General features: G+C 40.4%; 1 protein-coding gene across 5 annotated transcripts in view; it reads left to right on the top strand.

The window, feature by feature from the left end:
• Window positions 1–23,716, top strand: part of DPP6 (dipeptidyl peptidase like 6) — a 1,079,206-nt gene that overhangs the window by 778,045 nt on the left and 277,445 nt on the right. For all 5 annotated transcript variants that reach the window (XM_036863614.1, XM_036863613.1, XM_036863617.1 and 2 more), the window contains exon 5: window positions 14,659–14,733. In XM_036863614.1, coding sequence (XP_036719509.1) covers window positions 14,659–14,733 — 75 coding nt within the window. The remainder of the gene's footprint in view (window positions 1–14,658; window positions 14,734–23,716) is intronic.

Raw genomic sequence — 23,716 nt, 5'->3', positions numbered from 1 at the left:
AGCTGGCTGGGAGGGAGACCGGGAAAAAGTCTGCAGCTGCCGAAGAGGCAAGAGACTTTTTCTTGCCTCTCTGTTTCGCGGTGGGCAGGGAGAGGGGATTCAGAGCGCCGCCGAAACGAACTCCAGAGACTGGCGCGAGCCGCAGCGGTCAGCGCGGACCCCAGAGACGGGCGTGAGACGCTGGGGCTGCTGCTGCCGCCACCAAGAAGCCTGTGTGCGAGCGCAGGTCACTCTCCGCGCCGCCCCTCCCGGGAGCCCGTGCAGCCCGCCACTGCCAGCGTCCCGTGATCCCGGGACAACATCCCCGGGAGAACGCACTGCGCACCTCAGGCTGCTGCAACGTCACGCCGGCCTCTGACGCCGCAGGCTCGCCCCGCCTCCTCTGTACCCCTCCCTCCCCGCGGCCTGGGTGAGCCAGAGTCCCCGAAGCAGCTGCTCCTTTAACCCCGTCCTGTCTGGGCGGGGAACAGACGCCCTCAGGCGACCTACACGCAGAGGCGGGTCCAAATCCAAAGCTGATCCCCAGGAGCTGTGCGAACAGAGAAGAGGAGGGGAAATCTCTCCCAGCAGCCTCAGAAGAAGCGGATTAAAACTCCACAAACAACTTGATGTGCCTGCATCTGTTGAATACCTGAATAGACAACGAATCATCCCAAATTCAGGAGGTGGACTTTGGGAGCAGGATATATTAATTTTTCCCCTTTTCCTTTTTTTTTTTTTGTGAGTGTATGTGCATATGCTTCTGGGGGAGATTTTGTCTGTATAGCTTTGCTTTATAATAGCTTTATTTTACTTCACTATATTATAGCTTCTTTCTTTCTTTCTTTTCTTTTCTTTCTTTCTTTCTTTCTTTCTTTCTTTCTTTCTTTCTTTCTTTCTTTCTTTCTTTCTTCCTTCCTTCCTTCCTTCCTTCCTTCCTTCCTTTCCCTCCTTCCTTCCTTCCTTCCTTTCTTCCTTCCTTCCTTCCTTTCTTTCTTTCTTTCTATTTTTTCTCCCTTTTACTCTGAGCCGTGTGGACGAAAGGCTCTTGGTGCTTCAGCCAGGCATCAGGGCCGTACCTCGGAGGTGGGAGAGCCAACTTCAGGACACTGGTCCACAAGAGACCTCCCAGCTCCACGTAATACCAAACGGCAAAAATCTCTCAGAGATCTCCATCTCAACATCAAGACCCAGCATCACTCAATGACCAGCAAGCTACAGTGCTGAACACCCTATGCCAAACAACTAGCAAGACAGGAACACAGCCCCATCCATTAGCAGAGAGGCTGCCTAAAATCATAATAAGGCCACAGACACCCCAAAATACACCACCAGACGTGGACGTGCCCACCAGAAAGACAAGATCCAGCCTCATCCACCAGAGCTCAGGCACTAGTTCCCTCCACCAGGAAGCCTACACAACCCACTGAACCAACCTTAGCCACTGGGGACAGATACCAAAAACAACGGGAACTACAAACCTGCAACCTGTGATAAGGAGACCCCAAACACAGTAAGATAAGCAAAATGAGACGACAGAAAAACACACAGCAGATGAAGGAGCAGGGTCAAAACACACTAGACTTAACAAATGAAGAGGAAATAGGTAGTCTACCTGAAAAAGAATTCAGAATAATGATAGTAAGGATGATCCAAAATCTTGGAAATAGAATAGACAAAATGCAAGAAACATTTAACAAGGACGTAGAAGAACTAAAGAGGAATCAAGCAATGATGAAAAACACAATAAATGAAATTAAAAATACTCTAGATGGGATCAATAGCAGAATAACTGAGGCAGAAGAAAGGATAAGTGACCTGGAAGATAAAATGGTGGAAATAACTACTGCAGAGCAGGATAAAGAAAAAAGAATGAAAAGAACTGAGGACAGTCTCAGAGACCTCTGGGACAACATTAAACGCACCAACATTCGAATTATAGGGGTCCCAGAAGAAGAAGAGAAAAAGAAAGGGACTGAGAAAATATTTGAAGAGATTATAGTTGAAAACTTCCCTAATATGGGAAAGGAAATAGTTAATCAAGTCCTGGAAGCACAGAGAGTCCCATACAGGATAAACCCAAGGAGAAACACGCCAAGACACATATTAATCAAACTGTCAAAAATTAAATATAAGGAAAACATATTAAAGGCAGCAAGGGAAAAAAAACAAATAACACACAAGGGAATCCCCATAAGGTTAACATCTGATCTTTCAGCAGAAACTCTGCAAGCCAGAAGGGAGTGGCAGGATATACTTAAAGTGAAGAAGGAGAAGAACCTACAACCAAGATTACTCTACCCAGCAAGGATCTCATTCAAATGTGATGGAGAAATTAAAACCTTTACAGACAAGCAAAAGCTGAGAGAGTTCAGCACTACCAAACCAGCTTTACAACAAATGCTAAAGGAACTTCTCTAGGCAAGAAACACAAGAGAAGGAAAACACCTACAATAACAAACCCAAAACATTTAAGAAAATGGGAATAGGAACATACATATCGATAATTACCTTGAATGTAAATGGATTAAATGCTCCCACCAAAAGACACAGGCTGGCTGAATGGATACAAAAACAAGACCCATATATATGCTGTCTACAAGAGACCCACTTCAGACCTAGGGACACATACAGACTGAAAGTGAGGGGATGGAAAAAGATATTCCATGCAAATGGAAATCAAAAGAAAGCTGGAGTAGCAATTCTCATATCAGACAAAATAGACTTTAAAAGAAAGACTATTACAAGAGACAAAGAAGGACACTATATAATGATCAAGGGATCGATCCAAGAGGAAGGTATAACAATTGTAAATATTTATGCACCCAACATAGGAGCACCTCAATACATAAGGCAAGTACTAACAGCCATAAAAGGGGAAATCGACAGCAACACAATCATAGTAGGGGACTTTAACACCCCACTTTCACCAATGGACAGATCATCCAAAATGAAAATAAATAAGGAAACACAAGCTTTAAATGATACATTAAACAAGATGGACTTAATTGATATTTATAGGACATTCCACCCAAAAACAACAGAATACACATTTTTCTCAAGTGCTCATGGAACATTCTCCAAGATAGATCATATCTTGGGTCACAAATCAAGCCTTGGTAAATTTAAGAAAATTGAAATCGTATCAAGTATCTTTTCCGACCACAACGCTATGAGACTAGATATCAATTACAGGAAAAGATCTGTAGAAAATACAAACACATGGAGGCTACACAATACATTACTTAATAATGAAGTGATTACTGAAGAAATCAAAGGGGAAATCAAAAAATACCTAGAAATAAATGACAATGGAGATACGACGACCCAAAACCTATGGGACGCAGCAAAAGCAGTGCTAAGAGGGAAGTTTATAGCAATACAAGCCTACCTCAAGAAACAGGAAACATCTCGAATAAACAACCTAACCTTGCACCTAAAGCAATTAGAGAAAGAAGAACAAAAAAACCCCAAAGCCAGCAGAAGGAAAGAAATTATAAAGATCAGGTCAGAAATAAATGAAAAAGAAATGAAGGAAACAATAGCAAAAATCAATGAAACTAAAAGCTGGTTCTTTGAGAAGATAAACAAAATTGATAAACCAGACTCATCAAGAGAAAAAGGGAGAAGACTCAGATCAATAGAATTAGAAATGAAAAAGGAGAAATAACCACTGACACTGCAGAAATACAAAAGATCATGAGAGATTACTACAAGCAACTCTATGCCAATAAAATGGACAACCTGGAAGAAATGGACAGATTCTTAGAAATGCACAAACTGCCGAGACTGAACCAGGAAGAAATAGAAAATATGAACAGACCAATCACAAGCACTGAAATTGAAACTGTGATTAAAAACCTTCCAACAAACAAAAGCCCAGGACCAGATGGCTTCACAGGTGAATTCTATCAAACATTTAGAGAAGAGCTAACACCTATCCTTCTCAAACTCTTCCAAAATATTGCAGACGGAGGAACACTCCCAAACTCATTCTACGAGGCCACCATCACCCTGATACCAAAACCAGACAAAGATGTCACAAAGAAAGAAAACTACAGGCCAATATCACTGATGAACATAGATGCAAAAATCCTCAACAAAATACTCGCAAACAGAATCCAACAGCACATTAAAAGGATCATACACCATGATCAAGTGGGGTTTATCCCAGGAATGCAAGGATTCTTCAATATACGCAAATCAATCAATGTGATACACCATATTAACAAATTGAAGGAGAAAAACCATATGATCATCTCAATAGATGCAGAGAAAGCTTTTGACAAAATTCAACACCCATTTATGATAAAAGCCCTGCAGAAAGTAGGCATAGAGGGAACTTTCCTGAACATAATAAAGGCCATATATGACAAACCCACAGCCAACATTGTCCTCAATGGTGAAAAACTGAAACCATTTCCACTAAGATCAGGAACAAGACAAGGTTGCCCACTCTCACCACTATTATTCAACATAGTTTTGGAAGTGTTAGCCACAGCAATCAGAGAAGACAAAGAAATAAAAGGAATCCAAATCGGAAAAGAAGAAGTAAAGCTGTCACTATTTGCAGATGACATGATACTATACATAGAGAATCCTAAAGATGCTACCAGAAAAGTCCTAGAGCTAATCAATGAATTTGGTAAAGTAGCAGGATACAAAATTAATGCACAGAAATCGCTTGCATTTCTATACACTAATGACAAAAAATCTGAAAGTGAAATTAAGAAAACACTCCCGTTTACCATTGCAACAAAAAGAATAAGATATCTAGGAATAAACCTACCTAAGGAGACAAAAGACCTGTATGCAGAAAATTATAAGACACTGATGAAAGAAATTAAAGATGATACAAATAGATGGAGAGATATACCATGTTCCTGGATTGGAAGAATCAACATTGTGAAAATGACTCTACTACCCAAAGCAATCTACAGATTCAATGCAATCCCTATCAAACTACCACTGGCATTTTTCACAGAACTAGAACAAAAAATTTCACAATTTGTATGGAAACACAAAAGACCCCGAATAGCCAAAGCAATCTTGAGAACGAAAAATGGAGCTGGGGGAATCAGGCTCCCTGACTTCAGACTATACTACAAAGCTTCAGTAATCAAGACAGTTTGGTACTGGCACAAAAACAGAAATATAGATCAATGGAACAGGATAGAAAGCCCCGAGATAAACCCACGCACATATGGTCACCTTATCTTTGATAAAGGAGGCAAGCATATACAGTGGAGAAAAGACAGCCTCTTCAATAAGTGGTGCTGGGAAAATTGGACAGGTACATGTAAAAGTATGAAATTAGAACACTCCCTGACACCATGCACAAAAATAAACTCCAAATGGATTAAAGACCTAAGTGTAAGGGCAGACACTATCAAACTCTTAGAGGAAAACATAGGCAGAACACTCTATGACATACATCACAGCAAGATTCTTTTTGACCCAGCTCCCAGAGAAATGGAAATAAGAACACAAATAAACAAATGGGACCTAATGAAACTTAAAAGCTTTTGCACAGCAAAGGAAACCATAAACAAGACCAAAAGACAACCATCAGAATGGGAGAAAATATTTGCAAATGAAGCAACTGACAAAGGATTAATCTCCAAGATTTACAAGCAGCTCATGCAGCTCAATAACAAAAAAACGAACAACCCAATCCAAAAATGGGCAGAAGACCTAAACAGACATTTCTCCAAAGAAGATATACAGATGGCCTACAGACACATGAAAGAATGCTCAACATCATTAATCATTAGAGAAATGCAAATCAAAACTACAATGAGATATCATCTCACACCGGTCAGAATGGCCATCATCAAAAAATCTAGAAACAATAAATGCTGGAGAGGGTGTGGAGGAAAGGGAACACTCTTGCACTGTTGGTGGGAATGTAAATTGATACAGCCACTATGGAGAACAGTATGGAGGTTCCTTAAAAAACTACAAATAGAACTACCATACGACCCTGCAATCCCACTACTGGGCATATACCCTGAGAAAATCATACCTCAAAAAGAGTCATGTACCAAAATGTTTATTGCAGCTCTATTTACAATAGCCAGGACATGGAAGCAACCTAAATGTCCATCGACAGATGAATGGATAAAGAAGATGTGGCACATATATACAATGGAATATTACTCAGCCATAAAAAGAAATGAAATGGAGGTATTTGTAATGAGGTGGATGGAGTTAGAGTCTGTCATACAGAGTGAAGTAAGTCAGAAAGAGAAAAACAAATACAGTATGCTAACACATATATACGGAATCTAAGGGAAAAAAAAAAAAAAGGGCCATGAAGAACCAAGTGGCAAGACGGGAATAAAGACACAGACCTACTAGAGAATGGACTTGAGGATATGGGGAGGGGGTGGGGTGAGATGTGACAGGGTGAGAGAGTGTCATGGACATATATACACTACCAAATGTAAAATAGATAGCTAGTGGGAAGCAGCCGCATAGCACAGGGAGATCAGCTCGGTGCTTTGTGACCACCTAGAGGGGTGGGATGGGGAGGGTGGGAGGGAGGGAGATGCAAGAGGGAAGAGAAATGGGAACATATTGTATATGTATAACTGATTCACTTTGTTATAAAGCAGAAGCTAACACACTATTGTAAGGCAATTATACTTCAATAAAGATGTTTAAAAAAAAAAAAAATAGACAAAACATTGCAGGAATATCCCTCAGACAAACCTGAAACCAAAGCCTACTTTGCTTGGGAAAATGTATCTTTGATTCATAGTCTTGGTGCAGATGTTTAGGAAATGTGCTAAGTGAGTTTTGCATCCATTATTTGCACCTGGTGAAAAGGTGGACATACAGCCTATAATTTTCACACCCAGGGGGCATGGGGACTGAGATTGTTAAAAAAAATGAGTGAAACTCTACCTAAGAATGGCAGTGATGAGCTTCTCAAACAGCCTAATGAAATTCTACCTGTCTCAGGTAGTATCACTGGCAGCTGACCCTCCATCAAGAGATGTGACCTATGATGGTTTTCAAGTGTAGAAAGTTGCACTCTTTGCTGGCTTCTCTTGGTGTTATCTTTGTACCAGTAACATTATTGCCACTCTTATAACAACTGAGGATATAGTCATTCATTTATTCAGCAAATATTTACAGAGATTCTATTAAGTGCCGGTCACTGTTAGGCACTGGGAATACAATATGACAAAACAAACTAAAATTCTCTTCTCGACATTTGGTCCTGGCTATGAGAGTATAAGATGATCATTCTTATACTCTCCTAACACAACTGTAGAACAGGGTAAAATATAGGGTAAAAATACAATTTTCATACATTGGAAAACAGGCAGCTCACACGTGTGATCACTGAGAAAAGGAAAACAAATTAAATGAACCAAACAACCAGCTGATCTTCTGCATGAATGTTCTTGCTGGACTTCAGCACAAGGAGGAAGACAGAAGTCCTTCAGTCTTGCTGAGTTAAGGAGAAGATCAGAGTTCATGTGGAAAAAAGATGGCTGCAATTTATGAAACAGACAACCCAAGAGGAGGAAGCTAACTAGAGGATACTTGAGAAATCTGCATAGTGTTCGCTTTGAGACTTTGGTTAATTGTTGATCTTTATTTATAAAACGTGGAACACCACAAGGCAGGACAAAATAAAGTTTCAAGTAAAGAGCAATTATAGGACACTTTAAGAGGAAAAATTCCCAGAGCTCATACATCACCAGGGATCATTTAAGTGTCTCCTGGCCATGAGATATTAAGCAGAGACTCCAGAAGAGCAACTCCTTAAGAATGAGGCTCACCTAGCCCCAAAAATCATGGTTATTGTAGAACAGCCTTTAAAACATCTTCAAAACAAAACTGAAAGAACTAAATTAGTCCACAAGTAATTAACTGCCTGTCATAAAAAGTCCAGCATTCTTTGAAGGAGCACAAAAAAAATCCAAGATTCAACAAGAGAAAATTCAAAATATCTGGTGTTATTTCTTAAATTACTATATATACAAAGAGGCACAAAAATGTGACCCATAATAAGGAGAAAAATCAGTCAATAGAAACAGACCCACAAATAACAGAGATAATGGGATTAGCCCAAAAAGACATTAAAACTGCTAAGATAAATATGTTCCAAATGCTCAAGAATATAAAGAAAACCATGAATATAGTGAAGAGAAATTGAAGATTGTAAAATACCCAAATAAAATTTCCAGAGATGAAAAATAAAATATAAAAATTTAAAAGTCCAGATTAATAGCCAATTAGACACCATGGAAGGAAAAAGTAAATTAAACTTTAACTAATAGCAATACAAACTATCCAAAATGAAGAACAGAGAGGAAAAAAGACCTAAAAAAAACCCAAACAGAGTCACAATGACTTGTTGAACAATGTAAAGTGGAGTAAGATACTTGTTATTAATGCCCCAGAAAGAGAAGAGAGAAAAGACAAAACACTTTTGAAGAAATAGTGACTGAATTTTTACCACATGTGGTATAAAAATTCAATAAACCCTGACCATAATAAACATAAAGAAAACCACACCAAAGCAAGTTACACTATGATAATCAAGTTTTGAAAACCAGTGAAAAATAGAACACCTTAACGGCAGCCAAAGCAAAGAGACACTTGTACAGAAGAACAAACATAAGTGTGACAACAGACTCTTCACCAGACGCTATGCAAGCCAGAAGAGAATGGAGTGACACCTTTAAGGTACTGGGAGAAAAATAAAACTGTTAATCTAGAATTCTATATGCAGCAAAAGTACCTTTCAAAAATAAAGATAAAGTATTCAGAGATAAAATCTAAGATAATTCATTGGCCATGTACCTGCACACTGAGAAATTTAAAGGACATTCTTTGGAGTAAGAAAGTTTTTACCAGATGAAGAGTTGGGTCTACATAATAGAGTGACAAGTGCCAGGAATGATAAATATGGTCAATGTGTGGCTAGGCTTTTGATGGAAATTTAGGTAAAATGATTTAACTAGTTCTGAAAAAAAATACATCTATCTTTTTATAAAAGGGTTCTTTAAATGTGAAATATATCCAGCTCCTCTTAATGTTATGTAACCTTATGTAAGATTTCTGAACCTTTTCTCCTACTCTAAAAATTGACATAAGAAACACCAACATACACACCTAAAATCTTTGGAACACGTTGTAACTTTCTCAAGCATGTCACACAGGGGCAGAAAGCTGATCCAATATAGAATGGAAGATAACTGCAGCGTATAAAGGACAGATTTTCCTCATATCCCCATGTTCATTATGTACACAAGCTCCCCTTATTGCTCCTGGAGGATTTTAAGATTAGTTTTAAAAAGCAAGACCCAATTATAAGCTATCTATGATATCTACCTTAAATATAAAGACATAGGTTAAAATTAAACGGTTGTAAAAAGATATACCATGCAAACACTAACCAAAGTAAAGCTTGAATGGCTATACTAATATCAGACAAAGTAGACTGCAGAGCAAGGGATATTACCAGAAATAAAAAGAAAGATTTCATAATGATAAAGGAGTCAGTTCATTAAGAAGACATGAGAATCCTGAAGGTGTATTCAACTAGCAACAGAGCTGCAGTTCTTCAAGCAACAATTGCTTGAACCAAAAGCAGAAATGGACAAATCCACAATTGTAGGTGGTGATTCAAACAATCCTCTCTTAGCAATTGATAGAACATGTAGAAAAAAAGCTTAGTAAGGATACAGAAAGTCTTGAAAACACAATTAACCAACTGACCTGACATTTGTAGATCACACCACTCAAGAGCAGAGTACATATTCTTTCTGAGTGCACATGGGATATTTACCATGATAGACCATAGTCTGGGCCATTAAAATAGCCTCAATATATTTCAAAGCTTGGAAATTATACAAAGTATGTTCTCTAACAAATACAAAATTAAACTAAAAACCGATAGCAAAAAACAAAATCTGGAAAATATGCTGATGATTAGAAATTAAACACCATACTTCTGAATAAAAAATTGGCCATGGAAATTAGAGAATAGTTTGAAATAAATGAAAATAAAAATACATAATATCAAAATATACGGTATGCAGCTAGGCAGTATATTTAAAGAGAAATTTATAGCTTTAAGTGATTATATCTAAGCTTTCACCATAAGAAACTAGGGAAAAAAGAAGAAAAAGTAAACCTAAGTACACAAAAGAAAGGTAATAAAGAGAAGAAATCAACCATATAGAAAACAGAAAAAATAGAAAAACTAAAGAATACTCAAAGCTGTTTTTTGGAAAAGATTAATAAAATTGATGAAGAACGAAGACAAAGGACAAAACAACCAATATCAGGAACGGAGGCGAGACCATCACTACAGATATTACAAGGATAATAGAAAATATTTTGAACAGCTTTCTATCAATAAATTTGACAATGCAAATGAAACAAATAAATGCTTGAAAGACACAAATTATCACAGTTCACTGAAGATGCAGCTGGCAATCTGAATAGTCCTATGTTGACATAAAAAATCTAATTAATAGTTTAAAACCTCCACATATAGAAAATTCAAAGCCCAAATGTTTTCACTGGTGAATTCTAGCAAACATTTAAGGAAAACATAATACTGATTCTACACAAACCCATAAAACAAATAGAAGAAGAGGAGGAATAATTTCCCAAATTATTTCTTGGAGCAGCACTTACTCTGAAATAAAAACCAAGCAAAGATATTGCCAGAAAAGAAAACCACAATTTTCCCCATGAACACAGGTTCAAAAATACTCAACAGAATATTAGCAAATCACATCTAGCAATATATAAAAGGGGTGACACAACATGGCCAAATAGAGTTTATCCCAGGAATGCAAGTTTGGTTTAACGTTTAAAAATCGAACAATGTAATTTACCATATTGACAGATTTTAAAAAGCTAAACAACCTAATCATCTCTCAGTAATGTAGAAAAAGCAACTGAGAAAATGCAACATTCATTATAACATTCAACATTTATTATAAAAACTCTGAGGAAACTGGACATAGATAAGAATATCTTCAACCTGATTAAAGGCATCTACAAAAAAATGCACCACTAATATCACACTGAATAGTGAAGAGTGAATGCCTTCTTCATAAGATCGGGAAAAGGTGAGGTGTCCACTCTCATGACTTCTACACGGCATTGTACTGGCAATTCCCTAGAGTGTAATTGGCTATAAAAAGAAGCAAAAAGCATCCAGTTAGGAAAGGAAGGAGAAAACTCTCCACAGGGGAGAAAAATGATTATGTAGAAACTTCTAAGGAATCTATCAAAAAATACCCACAATTAATGTAATTTACCAAGGTTGCAGAGCATAAGGTCAGGGTACCAAAGTCTGTTATATTTCTGTAAGCAATAAACAACTGGATATTGAAATTAAGATATACATGTGTATTTTATTTATATGTATATGTATAAAATATCAATAATACTAAATACTTAGGGATAACTTTAACAAAATATGGACAAGATCTGTGTGCTGTAAACTACAAAACATGACCAAGAGAAATTAAACATTCTTTTTGGAGAAAGCCCTCCTTTCAAGGAGCTTACATTCTAATGAAGGAGACAGGAAATAAATAAATAAATGTAAAATATATTTTATTTTAGATAATTATTATTCTAGGGAAATAAGGAAAGAGAGTTATAAAGAATTAGAGCCCAGCCTGTTAAAGTTTGTAGATATAATGGCTATTCAAGGACATGGAAGTCCTCACGCAAAAGGTGACTTTTGAGAAAAAAGAAGAAAGAAGTGAAAATCTAGAGTTTCAGGTAGAGAGAAGAGCAAACACAACGTCCTTGAGACAGCAGTGCCTGGCTTGCTCTGAGAAGGTGTGGACACTGGTGAGATGGGAGAGAGAGCTGATGGGAACCCTGGCCAGGCAGGGCTACTGCTCAGTCAGAACTTTGACTTTTACTGTGAGTGTGATGGGAGGCTGTGTGGGTGGGCTTCAAGCAAGGCGCAGTATCATGATTTACATATTTAAAAGCTGGCCCTGGCCCCTGTGGCTAGCACAGACTGCAGTGAGGCAAAGACAGAACCTGGGGATGCAGCTGGAAGGACACTGCAATAGCTCAAGAAAAAAAGGCCCATGCCTTAGACTGGGGTGGTGGCAGCAGGGAAGGAAGTGTTCTGAGTGTCCTTTAGTGGTAGACCAGCAGGGCTCTCTGATCAACTGGATCTCAGGTGTGTAAGACAGAGAGAAAGAAAAGATGGCTAAGAGTTTGGCCTGAGCAGCTGAGTGAATGGGGTTGCAACATCTGAGGTGAGCAAGAAGCTGCCAGGAGCTGCAGGGGGAGGGGATGGGATGTGAGGGGCTTGGTTTTATGCATGTTGACATGAGGTGCCCATTTGATATCCAAGTGGAGAGATGTCAGGGAGGCAGTTAGATAGATGAGTCTGAAGGTCTAGGTCAAGTCCAGACCAGGTTGGGAGATCTGGACAGAGACTTCACTGTTGGAATCCTCAGCAGGTACATGGATTTTTAGCCATAGAAGAGTGAAGAGGTCCAAATAGTGAGTGTTGGACACTCCAGGATTCAGAGGTCAGAGGAACCATGGGGACCTGCAAAGGGGCATGAAAACAAGCGGCAAGGGAAGTAAGAGAGAAACCAGGTGTACCCTGGCCGCCAAGTGAAGACGGGGTTTGGGAGGAGACAGTGGTCAGTGGCGCCAAGTACGGTGAGAGCTGAGGAATTAGCATGACATTTAGCGACTGAGCCTCTGGTAACCTTGAGAAGAGGGGTCTTGGTCGAGGTGGGGTGAAAACATGATAGGAGCGAGCTTAAGAGAGAATGGGAGAAAACTCAGCATAGGAAATACTTACAAGGAGATATGGATAGACAGTTCTCTGAAGGTAAAATCCACATTGCCTAAAACATCTCCAGTGGGGGTCGAATGTAAGCAGAGAAATAAACTAAGCTATCAGTGAGGCACCACTTCACACCCATCAGAGGGTCAAGATGGAAGAAAATACAGTGACTTCTTGCTGCCAAGGAAGGGAAGAAAGGGGGCATTCCTACATCCGTAGAGAGAGTGTTCATTTCAAGAACAATTTTGAAAAGAAATTTGGCAATATCTATTTAAATTTTTAAAAAACTTATACATCATCAATTCTCCCCTTAGAAATCTACCCTGTAAAATAATTAAAATAATCATACACACACCAGTAAAGATATATGGATGAGGACCCTTATTACAACATTGTGTGTAATAACAGCAGACTGGAAACACGTCACAGTTGACCCTCATCATTCACGGCTTCCATATTTGCAGATTCGCCTTGTGCTAAAGTTTATTTGCGACCCCCAAGGTAATACTCAGGGTGCTTCTGCAGTCATTCTTGGACACGTGCATAGTGGCAGAATATTGGAGTTGTCCATTGTCTTCTGGTGTCAAATCTCATACTATAAACAAGTATTCTTTTTGTGGTCTATGTAGTGCCAAGTTTTTCACATTTTTTTGCTTTTTATTGGTGATTATGCTTTTTAAAATGGCTCCCAAGAATAACGCTGAAGGCCTGTCTTGTGTTCCTAAACTCAAGAAGGCTGTGATGTTGTTTATCTTACAGAGAAAACACGTGTTAATGAGCTTCATTCAGGCACAGGCTATAGTGTTGTTAGCCGTGAGTTCTGTGTTGATGAAAGCAATATATACTCAGTAAGACGTCTTCAAACAGAAACACACCTAAGACAAGGTTATGTATTGACTGGTTGACAAAAACACTGTGACCAGAGGCTCACAGGCACCTAACTCTGCATTCCCCTAGGAACAGGATTTGTGGAGACTTTCTAGAATGTAACTACCATGAATAACAAGAACCTTCTGTAACTACCCTTTAGTAAGGACTGAGTGAATGAAGATATAGCCACACCATAGAATAGTATGCAAGCTTTAAAGAGCACTAATTCAGGCTAAACCTTAAGTTATTGTTACGTGAGAAAACTAAGGTGAGCGTTGTGTAAGGTGACGTCATTTTTAGCTGTAGTTATACATCTAATGCTTGCGTGTGGTCCTATGATCGTTTGTAGAGTGATACACGCCAAGTTGACAATATAAGGCTCGCTCTAGTGGGTATGAGGGTCTGTACAGCAGTGGGAGTGCATCAGAGAAGACGGGCAAGTTGAAGGGAAACACAGCATTTTCGATGATTTCATTTATGTAAAATTCCCTGTGTGCTCTGAAGAAATTTGAAAGAAAAAATGATAGCCCTCTATCCACTGACTTGTGGGTCAGAATCCATGAAGGTGAAGAGCACGTTGCCAAATCATGTGTGGAGTGTGATTCTATTTTAGGAACAAATCTGCTTAATATAAGTTCTAAGTATAAGAATGAGCAAAGGAAAGTGTGTTTAAAGATACAGAGAGATTGGGAGTCTTGTGTGAAAAGGTTATTTGTTTTTATGTTTATTTCTACTGATTTGTTTCAGCAGATACAATATGTTTTGTTGAAATTTGAAAAAACTACAAATAAAATGTAAAATAGCATTAATTAACTGAACACTATTTGGTTAACAAAAAAAGGATATAGCCATTTTTAATAGACTTTAGCAAGTTGGCTCCGTACTGATTTTATTAGCAAATTTTGAAAATGGCGCCACAGGCACAGTTTCACTACAAGATTTTGAGTTATGTTATACGTAATACTTTAAAATTCTTTGTTCTTTGTTTTTTCTTTTAGGAATCGTTAAGAGCTGTCAGATACGAAATATCTCCAGATAGAGAGTATGCTCTTTTTTCATATAACGTGGAACCAGTGAGTACTACTCTTTTCTATTTGTAAAAAAAAAATGTTTCTTTATGCTAATACCTTATTAAGTATTTTCCCTTGAATCTCTATTCTTAGTGATCTTTGAATCCTGTAGTAGTTGGTGGGTCCTGCTTAGTCTCTTTCTATGCCACACTGCCACCTAGGAGAGAGGAAAGGAATGAAAATCTTTTTGGCAGAGAAAAAAAGAATCACTACTTTTAGGGCCTATTTCATAGGATTTTCTTGGTGAGAAGTTGTCTTTTTATAGAGATTTATTTTACCCTTTCGGGCAATTATTTTTCTTGCCATTTTTCTCAGTCACGCCATACATTCTATCCTAAGAACTAAAAGTGAATGCCAGGTTCTCCCTAAATTAAAATCAGCTGTTATTGATATCCCAGCCGTCACAGTATTCTAGAGAAGACTTGAACTATCACTTTCATTATATAAACCCCTGTTTTAAGCACTTTCTATGTGAGTCTCCCATAAAATTTCACCAGAATTTTGTATAAAATCTCACCCTGGTCTTTAGTGGCAGCCTGAAACTCAGACTTTTTTTTTTAACATACTAATATTTTAGAATTCATTTTGGCTCTTTAAATGAGCAAGAAGGTGAAAGGTATTTGTGTAAGTGAAACAGATGTTCAGCTTGTAAGAGATAGCAGCTTTAGAAATGTGCATCAGTGGAACTTTATTCTCTGGCAAATAAAATGTAGAATTCCACTGCCTTTCTAGTTCTCTTGAGACTATTCTAATTAGAGTTTGGTGAAGCTTCTGTGAGATGTTATGGTACCTGCGTCATCATTCAGGGCTGAGTAGCTCCTTGGTGAGTTTGAGAGAATCTTCTTCCCCTGGCATGAGACAGCCCAGCTTGTTAAGTTACATGCCAACGAGGAAGCTGGGGTGTTTGCATAGAGATGCAACTCTAATTCTAGAAATTTTAGAATTTCTTCTAAAAGTTACTTGTTGACAGCTGGATTATTTCTTGGAGATTTCAGTCTCAATTAAAATTTCAATTGGAGAGTGATTCTTCCAAAAGTAGATCTTTTTTTAATTCTCTATCTTAAATTTTCTATTTACTAGTTTTTTTAATGTCCGTTATGTAAAAGTTTTCTTTTTATCCATCTGAATCCTTTGGAACAACTGGTCAGCTTTATCTGTTTGATCAGGGAAGTCAGTGAACGTAATGTACTGAAAACCAACTTTTAGCCTTGGGACTCTGCACATCCTACACCCAGCCCTACATACCTCTAAGCGTGACGTCCATGCTCAGAGTATTCCAGCTCCTTTCACCACCCATGGAAGCTAGCAAAAATGTAACCTCCACCCCTGAATAAGAGAAAAATCCCAGTAGATATTTGAAGGACTTTCATAGGAATGGGGTGATGAATTTGTTCTGGGTTGCTCCAGGGAGACAAAACCAACACCTGAGTGAGAAAAGCATAAAAAGACAGATTTCGGGTCATCTTACCAGAGGATCTTTTAATGATGAGAGGATCCCAGCAGTGGGATGAGTTACCTTGTTTGGTAATGAGCTTCCTGCTCCTCAAGACTTCAAAACAAAGTTTTATATTTGTTCTTCAGAATCTTTTAGAAGAGATTCTCCTATCTGCTCATTTGGAATACGTTGATCTAACCTAGGACCCTATGTTCTGTCCATCGTAGAATTCTCTACCATCCTCCTCCTTTCTCCCAATGCTCCTCTGGAAACTGCGCCCTGGGATCGCATTGCCACTGATAACCATTTAGGGAAAGAACATTTTACTAAATCTGAGTCTTCACCATGCAGAACGCTGGCTGTAAACAAGAACCTTGACTAACCCTTTCTCCCTGTGCACCGTCCCTTGGCCTTTGCAGTAGAACTGTGTTCAGTTTGTTTTCTCAACTGAGGGAAAATGTAAAAAATTTGGAGTGGATTCAGCTATATTTTAAACTATAAAAATGATTAAAGTATTGAAAATGCGTGCTATGTAAAAAAATCTATAGAAATGGATACTTTTAACGTGAATCAAAGAAGTAACCCTTAATAGTTTTCAAGTACTGAGCAGTTACTGTACATATGATTATGCAAGCAAGTAGTCTGTATTGTGTATTTCTTCCTTTCAATTATTCAGACTAATTGCCGTGTTGCATCAGTTCCCAGCAGTTTGACATAAACTAGTTTTATTTGCCCATTTTTACGTTGTCAGCTGTTCAAAGAGCAGGGAGGTCTTTTTATCTCCTGTCCCTACGTGGCCCTCAGGACCTGGCCCAGGACCATGTGTGTATATTTGGTGCTGAACCGATATGTTTGTGGCATTATCCTCTCTCTGAACTTTTTAGCTCTGGATTAGGATTCAAAGTGACTTTATGTACTCTTGAGTCCTTGAAATTTTATCAAATATACAAAAAGATAAAATTATATCATGAAAGGAAGAGACCTTATTTGTGAAACATCTTAGTAACAGCCCATGTTTATTCTGGAAATGGGGGATCATGGTAATTAGCATACCTTTTTTTCCTACTAAACTCTTCTAATTTTATTAAATCTATAACCTAGTTAACATCCTTAAGCATCTACAAATTAGCTAATTTTAACTATGTCAACCCTATGCTTTTTTAATGGTCTCAAAATACCCTTTTTAAAAATGTAAAAAGTTATCAATTAGATTGGAGAAAGAGTAAACCCAAGCACAGTTTTCCATTTTTCCAGGCATTAGATACCTATAGATTCATTAATGTCTCTGGAATTGGAAAATAATAAACAATATCATGTTTTATTTATGTGGCACCAGTCCTGTAGTTTGCAATATGTGTTTACATTATCTCATTTCTGCTGGAAAGACCATTCCTGCCCCAAAGAGCCAGTGTTTCCTAACTGAGTGTTACTTTGTTTTTTTATGTATAGAACTTCTAGCATTTCTCAATATATAGCTTCTGAAGGGTTCTCTTGAAACCAAGCTAGACATTGGGGGGGATAGTGATTTTTTTACTTTTAATTTGAAAACTATATGAACTATACTTACTAAACTATACTAATAGGGGTAAATTTCCTTAAAACAAAGTTATCTAATTAGAGCAGCCATGTTCCTTCATATCGAAGTATATTTGGCAAATGTTAAAAGTTTCTAAAACTCTTTAGGGAGGAGGAAAAAAAATTTAAACTGTGGTATCTTAGAGCATGTACAAATATTCATACATTTTGTGACTTTCAAAGAGGAAAGAGAAATCATATCTGGAAAATGTTCTTCCTTAGAGATTATTTTCTGAAAGAGCCAGTGAATATTTGTGACAATTTTTGTTGCAGTGTTTAAAAGAGATAATCAGGGTGATTGTTCTTAAAACCTGTGGGACATTGTTCTGATCCCAATAAAATCTTACCCAACATCTGATCTAAATAAAATCCCAGTCACACAGTCATGGAATTAGCAAAGTGAGTTTGTGTATATCAGCTTATCTCTTTTAGCTACCTGTTGCTACATAACAAACTACCCCAAAATGTAGTGGCTTGAGGCAAACAACATTAACAATTTCACGGTTCCCGTGGGTCAGAAATCTGGGCTCAGGTTAGCTGGATCCTTGGATACCAGGTCTTTCATGGGCTGGAGTCCAGGTGTCATCTGAGCTGCAGGCTCACCTCAAGGCTCGACTGGGGAAGGACTCGCTTCCGAGTTTACCTGTATGATTCTTGACAGGGTTCCATTTTTCATGGCCATTGGGTTTCTCATTGGCCCAGAGACTGTCCCCAGGTCCTTGCACCACGGGGCTCACCATGGGACAGAGCAGCAGGCAAGAGGAGCCTAGACAGTGTCAGCAGGATGGAGGTCACAGTGTTTGTGACCTTATGTTCCCTCACTGTCACCAGAGTCCATTTGTGAGAAGTGAGTCCCTATGTCCAGCCCGCTGGGAGAGGGGATTCACAAGAGAGTGAACACCAGGCTGGGGGGATGGTTGAGAGCCTTTCCAGGAGCTTCCTATGACACCATCAGAGCCTAAGAAAGTAGAGCTGCTCATTTATGTTGCACTAAGTGAGCCTACAGTCTGCTGAAAGGACATGATATATCTGCTTAAAGAGTATAATGAGTTCCTTCCTTCCTTACGTGGCTCCCAAAGTTCCAAGAAGTTAGAGAAGCCAAGAGGTGTGATTATAGCCTCTAGAGAGAGCTCTGTTTGGGGCAGGAAAACCAAGTTCTCATCGGTCCTCTGCAAGTGACTTGCTGATGACCTAGGATGGCCCAGACTTCTGTGGTTCTTCTGTCAGAGAAATGGAGATGCTGTCATGTTCATTAGTGACTTAGGGATATTATGAAACCGACATGGAGGATCACTTAGCTATCTGGGTTACTGTGTAAATTAAATTCATGATATAAGAAGATGCCCAACCCAGACCTTGAATACAGTGGGGTTCTATCCATGTAATTTCTTGTTATTATTTTAGTTTTTTATTATTATATTTTCAAGCTTGGTGGAATGCTGTGTAAATCCAGGGAAGTGCAGTATTCCTATGATTCTCTTGGGAACCCAAATGAAAACATACTATTTTTTTTTAATGCTAACTACTTCTGGAGTCTCAAATTTAGCAATAAAATTAGAATACAGTGAGAAATCATTAGGCCATTAAATGTGGATATATTTCTCTTGCATTACTGGTACATATTTTAAAGAGTTTTTTAAAGTTTTGTGCTGAAAAAGGAGAGTGTACAAAGAAATATTATTATGTTCTTTCTGTCTTCTAAGGATTGCATATTAGTCGTTAGTGATGATACCGCTTACTAGTTGGGGAAGTTAATCAAATCATTTGTTATTCTAAATACAGGCTCCTGAAGGTGGCATTCGCATCCATACCCAGGTGTCACTATTGTCAAGATTTTTAAAAATTTATTTTATTGAAGTATAGTTAATTTACAATGATGTGTTAGTTTAGTTTCAGGTGTACAGCAAAGTGATTCAGTTACGTGTGTGTGTGTGTATTCCTTTCCACTGTGGTTTATCACAGGATACTGAATGTAGTTCCTGGTGCTCTACAGTAGGACCTTGTTGCTTATCCATCCTACATAATAATAGTTTGCATCCGCTAATCCCAAACTCTCAGTCCCTCCCTCGCCCACCCCCCTTTTGTTAAGTTTTGTGTTTCTCAACCCTCCCTAGTAACCCCTGCCTGTGGTCCATGGCACAGAGGCTCTGGAAATCCATGTGTGGGGCTTAATCAGCCTTGGGCACTTTTCCTTCCTACAGAGGCAGAAAGTGGCATTTTCCTTGGGTCTTTAGCACTTAAAAACTTTGAACCAAGTCACAGACCTTCTCTCTCTTTGCTTTTCTCAGAGATGGATGGTAGGTGCTGGTGACACAGACGAGTTTGTGGTCCCTTGGCTTCCAGCATCTTTCCTCCTCAGTGGAGTCGGGAGGGGTGCACAGCCCCTAGGTGCTCAATTCCCACCCCCCCGACAGGCGTCCGCTCAGACCTGAGAAAAGCTGATTTGATGCTGGAGCTTCTCACTGCAGGAATTTGAAGCCGTTTTCACATTTGAGAAATTGTTACCCTTTTCCTGCCCTTGTGGTGAGTTGATGTAGCCCATTTTGCCATCTAAGGGACCGTGAACTTTATAATTCACGTGGAGCTTGAAAAATAGCCAAACACGGACAAGTCTGATCGAGTCTGTTTGTTTTAAGGTGAACCTCAGCTGAATTCCAGAAACTCCAATGCAGCTCTCAGGGGGAGTTACCCATTTACCTATATCTATGAGAGTTAATTTTTTAAAAAATTATTTATTTATTTATTTATGGCTGTGCTGGGTCTTCGTTTCTGTGAGAGGGCTTTCTCTAGTTGCGGCAAGTGGGGGCCACTGTTCATCGCGGTGCACGGGCCTCTCACTATCGCGGCCTCTCTTGTTGGGAGCACAGGCTCCAGATGCGCAGGCTCAGTAATTGTGGCTCACGGGCCCAGTTGCTCCGCGGCATGTGGGATCTTCCCAGCCCAGGGCTCGAACCCGTGTCCCCTGCATTGGCAGGCAGATTCTCAACCACTGCGCCACCAGGGAAGCCTTATGAGAGTTAATTTTTAAAAATAACTTGAGGCTTTATAACCACAAGGGATTGGCTATAAATTATAGAACCCATACTTATGGACTGACATAACTCTATTACAAATCAATTCATGTAATTCTGAGTATATGAGTTCCTATATTGCAACGAATGTAGTTATTGTTGTGTGCTTCTGATGTTTACCACCATCCAGCCCTTCCTCGTTAGAAGAACTGATGGAACCTTTGCCCCGTCGTGACTAAGGGAAGTGAGTTTCTTAATTCTTCTGCTGTTGATCTTTTCTGCGTTGTCTGCCGAGCCTTTCCTGGGCCCGCCTCTGGGAACCAGCTGATCCCAGTGTTCTTGCTGGGTGAATCCCTTGCACATTTCCATGTGTCAAGGCTGAGGTCAGCATTGCAAGAAGGTCTCCATCTCCCTCTGCAACTGCCCACAGGTCTAACTCTGGGGAGCAGGGTCTGGGTCACTGGCATTTCTGCGGCCTCTGGGATGGTAGGAGGTGGGACACACTGCCTCCGGGGTGGATGCTGTCCCAGAACCGCCTGGAAGAGCACCTCAGACCCCCACCAACAGTTCTCAGAAGCCCCTTTGCTCTGTGATTAAATGCAGGGTCTCAATTCCAACCATCTTCCCTCCAGCAGCAGAATTTATAAGAGAAATTGCTCGCCTTGATTTGTTGGCACCTTGGTATCTTGCTCTTTAACTATTGAAGGCCCAGTTGTCTGTGATTCTTCCTCTGTTAGACCACTGAAAACTGTCGTATGCCTTTTGAAGTGTGTGTTCACATAGCTTGGGAAGCCCTGCTCGTGGTTGCACCAGGTTGTGAAAGTTCAGCAGTTGGTCAGAGTTCTTGGGAGACTCTGAGGTGATGCCACGGCTCTGCTCACTGTCTCAGAAGACAGTAAATTCGTCCTTTGCCAGAAGTTTGGTCGTGGTTGGTGATTTTTGTTTGTTTTTGAAATTAAAGCCTCTTAGCATGTTTTTGGTTTGTTTGTTGTTGTCGTTGTGTTAACACGAAACTGGTTCAAAACGCACGCACACAGAATTTTGGTTTTTTGTTTTGTTGTTTATTTTTATGTGTCTTTCTATTCAAGTTTTAGAGCTAAATTTAAAAGCACAAAATTGGACATAGGAAAAATGCGACCCAAACGATGGTTCTTTTCTCAACAGAATGCAAACGTTGTTAAGGTAGTTGTGTGTGTGTGTGTGTGTGTGTGTGTGTGTGTTGTGTTGCTCTGGCTGGAGGGGAGAAAGAATGTTGAACTAACCTGAAGCACTCCATGGGTCCAGAAGTGTAGTGATTAATATTGGGGGAGAGTGTCTGTAGGTGCTGGAAGTACTTGTTTCTACCCTGGAGTGTCGTATAAAGAGGCTGTCCTGGCATAGCTACAGGCAGCAGGGAGTCCTAATGCGGCCGTGCGTGCAGGACTGGACGTGCAGTTTGAGTGGTTGTAACAACTGGTAGCCTGTGCGCTCTGACCTGTGGCATGCCCTCTGACCTGGCATGCCTGGCAATTAAGAGTAGCCCCTTAATTGACCTCTGTGCTTCTCCTCGGGCCCCTCTCCAGCCGGTCTCTCCAGCGTGGCCAGATAACGTTAAGACATCCGTAAATAGGATCACGTGGGTCTCTGTCCCCCTGGCTCTCACCTGGACTGGTGGCCTGCTCCAATTCACGGAGGCCCCAGGCCCCACCCCACACACGCCCCCGCCTGCTCTTCACAGCCATGTCGCCTCCTCTGTGGTTCCACCATGCCATGCCCCTCCTGACCTCAGGACCTTTGAACTCACTGTGTCCCCTCCCACCCTCTCTGGAGCCTTCTGACCACAGGAAAGGGACACTTCAGGTGGAGGAAGAGGCTTGTTTGTCTGTAGGCAAAGTGGCAGCAGGATCATTGAGTTTCTTTTGATGCATCCTTTTATTTTTCCCAATAATGCGTAAGTGCGATGACAGAGGAGTCGGGGGTCTGAAGAGTCAAAAAGGACGAGCTGGCGTCTCAGCCCGCTGGAAAAAAGCCTCGCCTTGAACAGCTGGGGGATTAGCAGGCTCGTGGGGTTTGTACCAATGAGGATGCCGTGAAGACAGACTGCCAGGGACGTGCTTTTCCCCAGGAGCACTTTCCTGCCCAATCCCCAGTCCCCTGGTGTCATCTGGGGCTGGAATTCGTCAGGTGAGTGAAATTGGGAGTTAAGGGTGTTTTCAAAGGAGTGATTATCGTGATGGACCATGGAAACTCACCTGCTCATGGAGGGAAGTGAAGCCAGGAGGGGCCATGGGTAGAAAGTGGGGCGGGGGGGTCTTTGGTCGGGTCAGAAACCTGGAGGGGAGGAAGGGTGAGCAAAGGCAGCAGAAAGATCAAGTGTGCTTGTCAGACAGCGCCTGTGAGATGCTGCAGGTCGTGCCTCATGGTGACAAGGTCAGTGGAAGAAAGACAGGTGAGGGGTCAGGGTGCTAACGGTATAGGACAGATGTACTGGAAGGTGGGGGGTGTGACCTGGGAGAGGAGGGAGGATTTAGGGGTGGACATTTCTCCTACGTCTTCCAGCCCTTGGTACGTGGGAAGGTGGGGGTGAGATGAAAGAGATGCTCCGTTGAAGAGAGGGCGTTGTGACCCGCCGAGAGCCTGGCGTCAGCGAAGGCGCGGGGAGGAAGGGACAGCATTCAGGAAGAGACCACTAGTCAAAGGGCGGGTGTCTCAGAGGACATGGTGGAGGGCTTGAGAAGCGGAGGATGGTCCTGGCAGCGGATGCTGAGCGTCTGTGAAGAGAGGGTGCTGAGGAGGCGGCTGCGGCAGCTTCCGGGCGGCAGTGGTGGTGTTGTGCTGGTCCTTCCCAAAGGCCGCCAGCTGGAGGGGGTCTCTGCGCAATCTCCCTTAGCCAGTGACTTGGGTAATTAGTGATGAAAGAAATGGAAATGAGAAGAGTGGGTTTTCGGAGGGACACAGGGAGGTAGGAAAGAGAGAACACTTAATT

Source organism: Balaenoptera musculus, chromosome 9 (assembly GCF_009873245.2).
Source record: "Balaenoptera musculus isolate JJ_BM4_2016_0621 chromosome 9, mBalMus1.pri.v3, whole genome shotgun sequence".
In the NCBI taxonomy this organism is placed as follows: Eukaryota; Metazoa; Chordata; class Mammalia; order Artiodactyla; family Balaenopteridae; genus Balaenoptera; species Balaenoptera musculus.
Note: the sequence above shows the minus strand (reverse complement) of the source record. Positions and strands in the feature narration are given on the sequence as shown.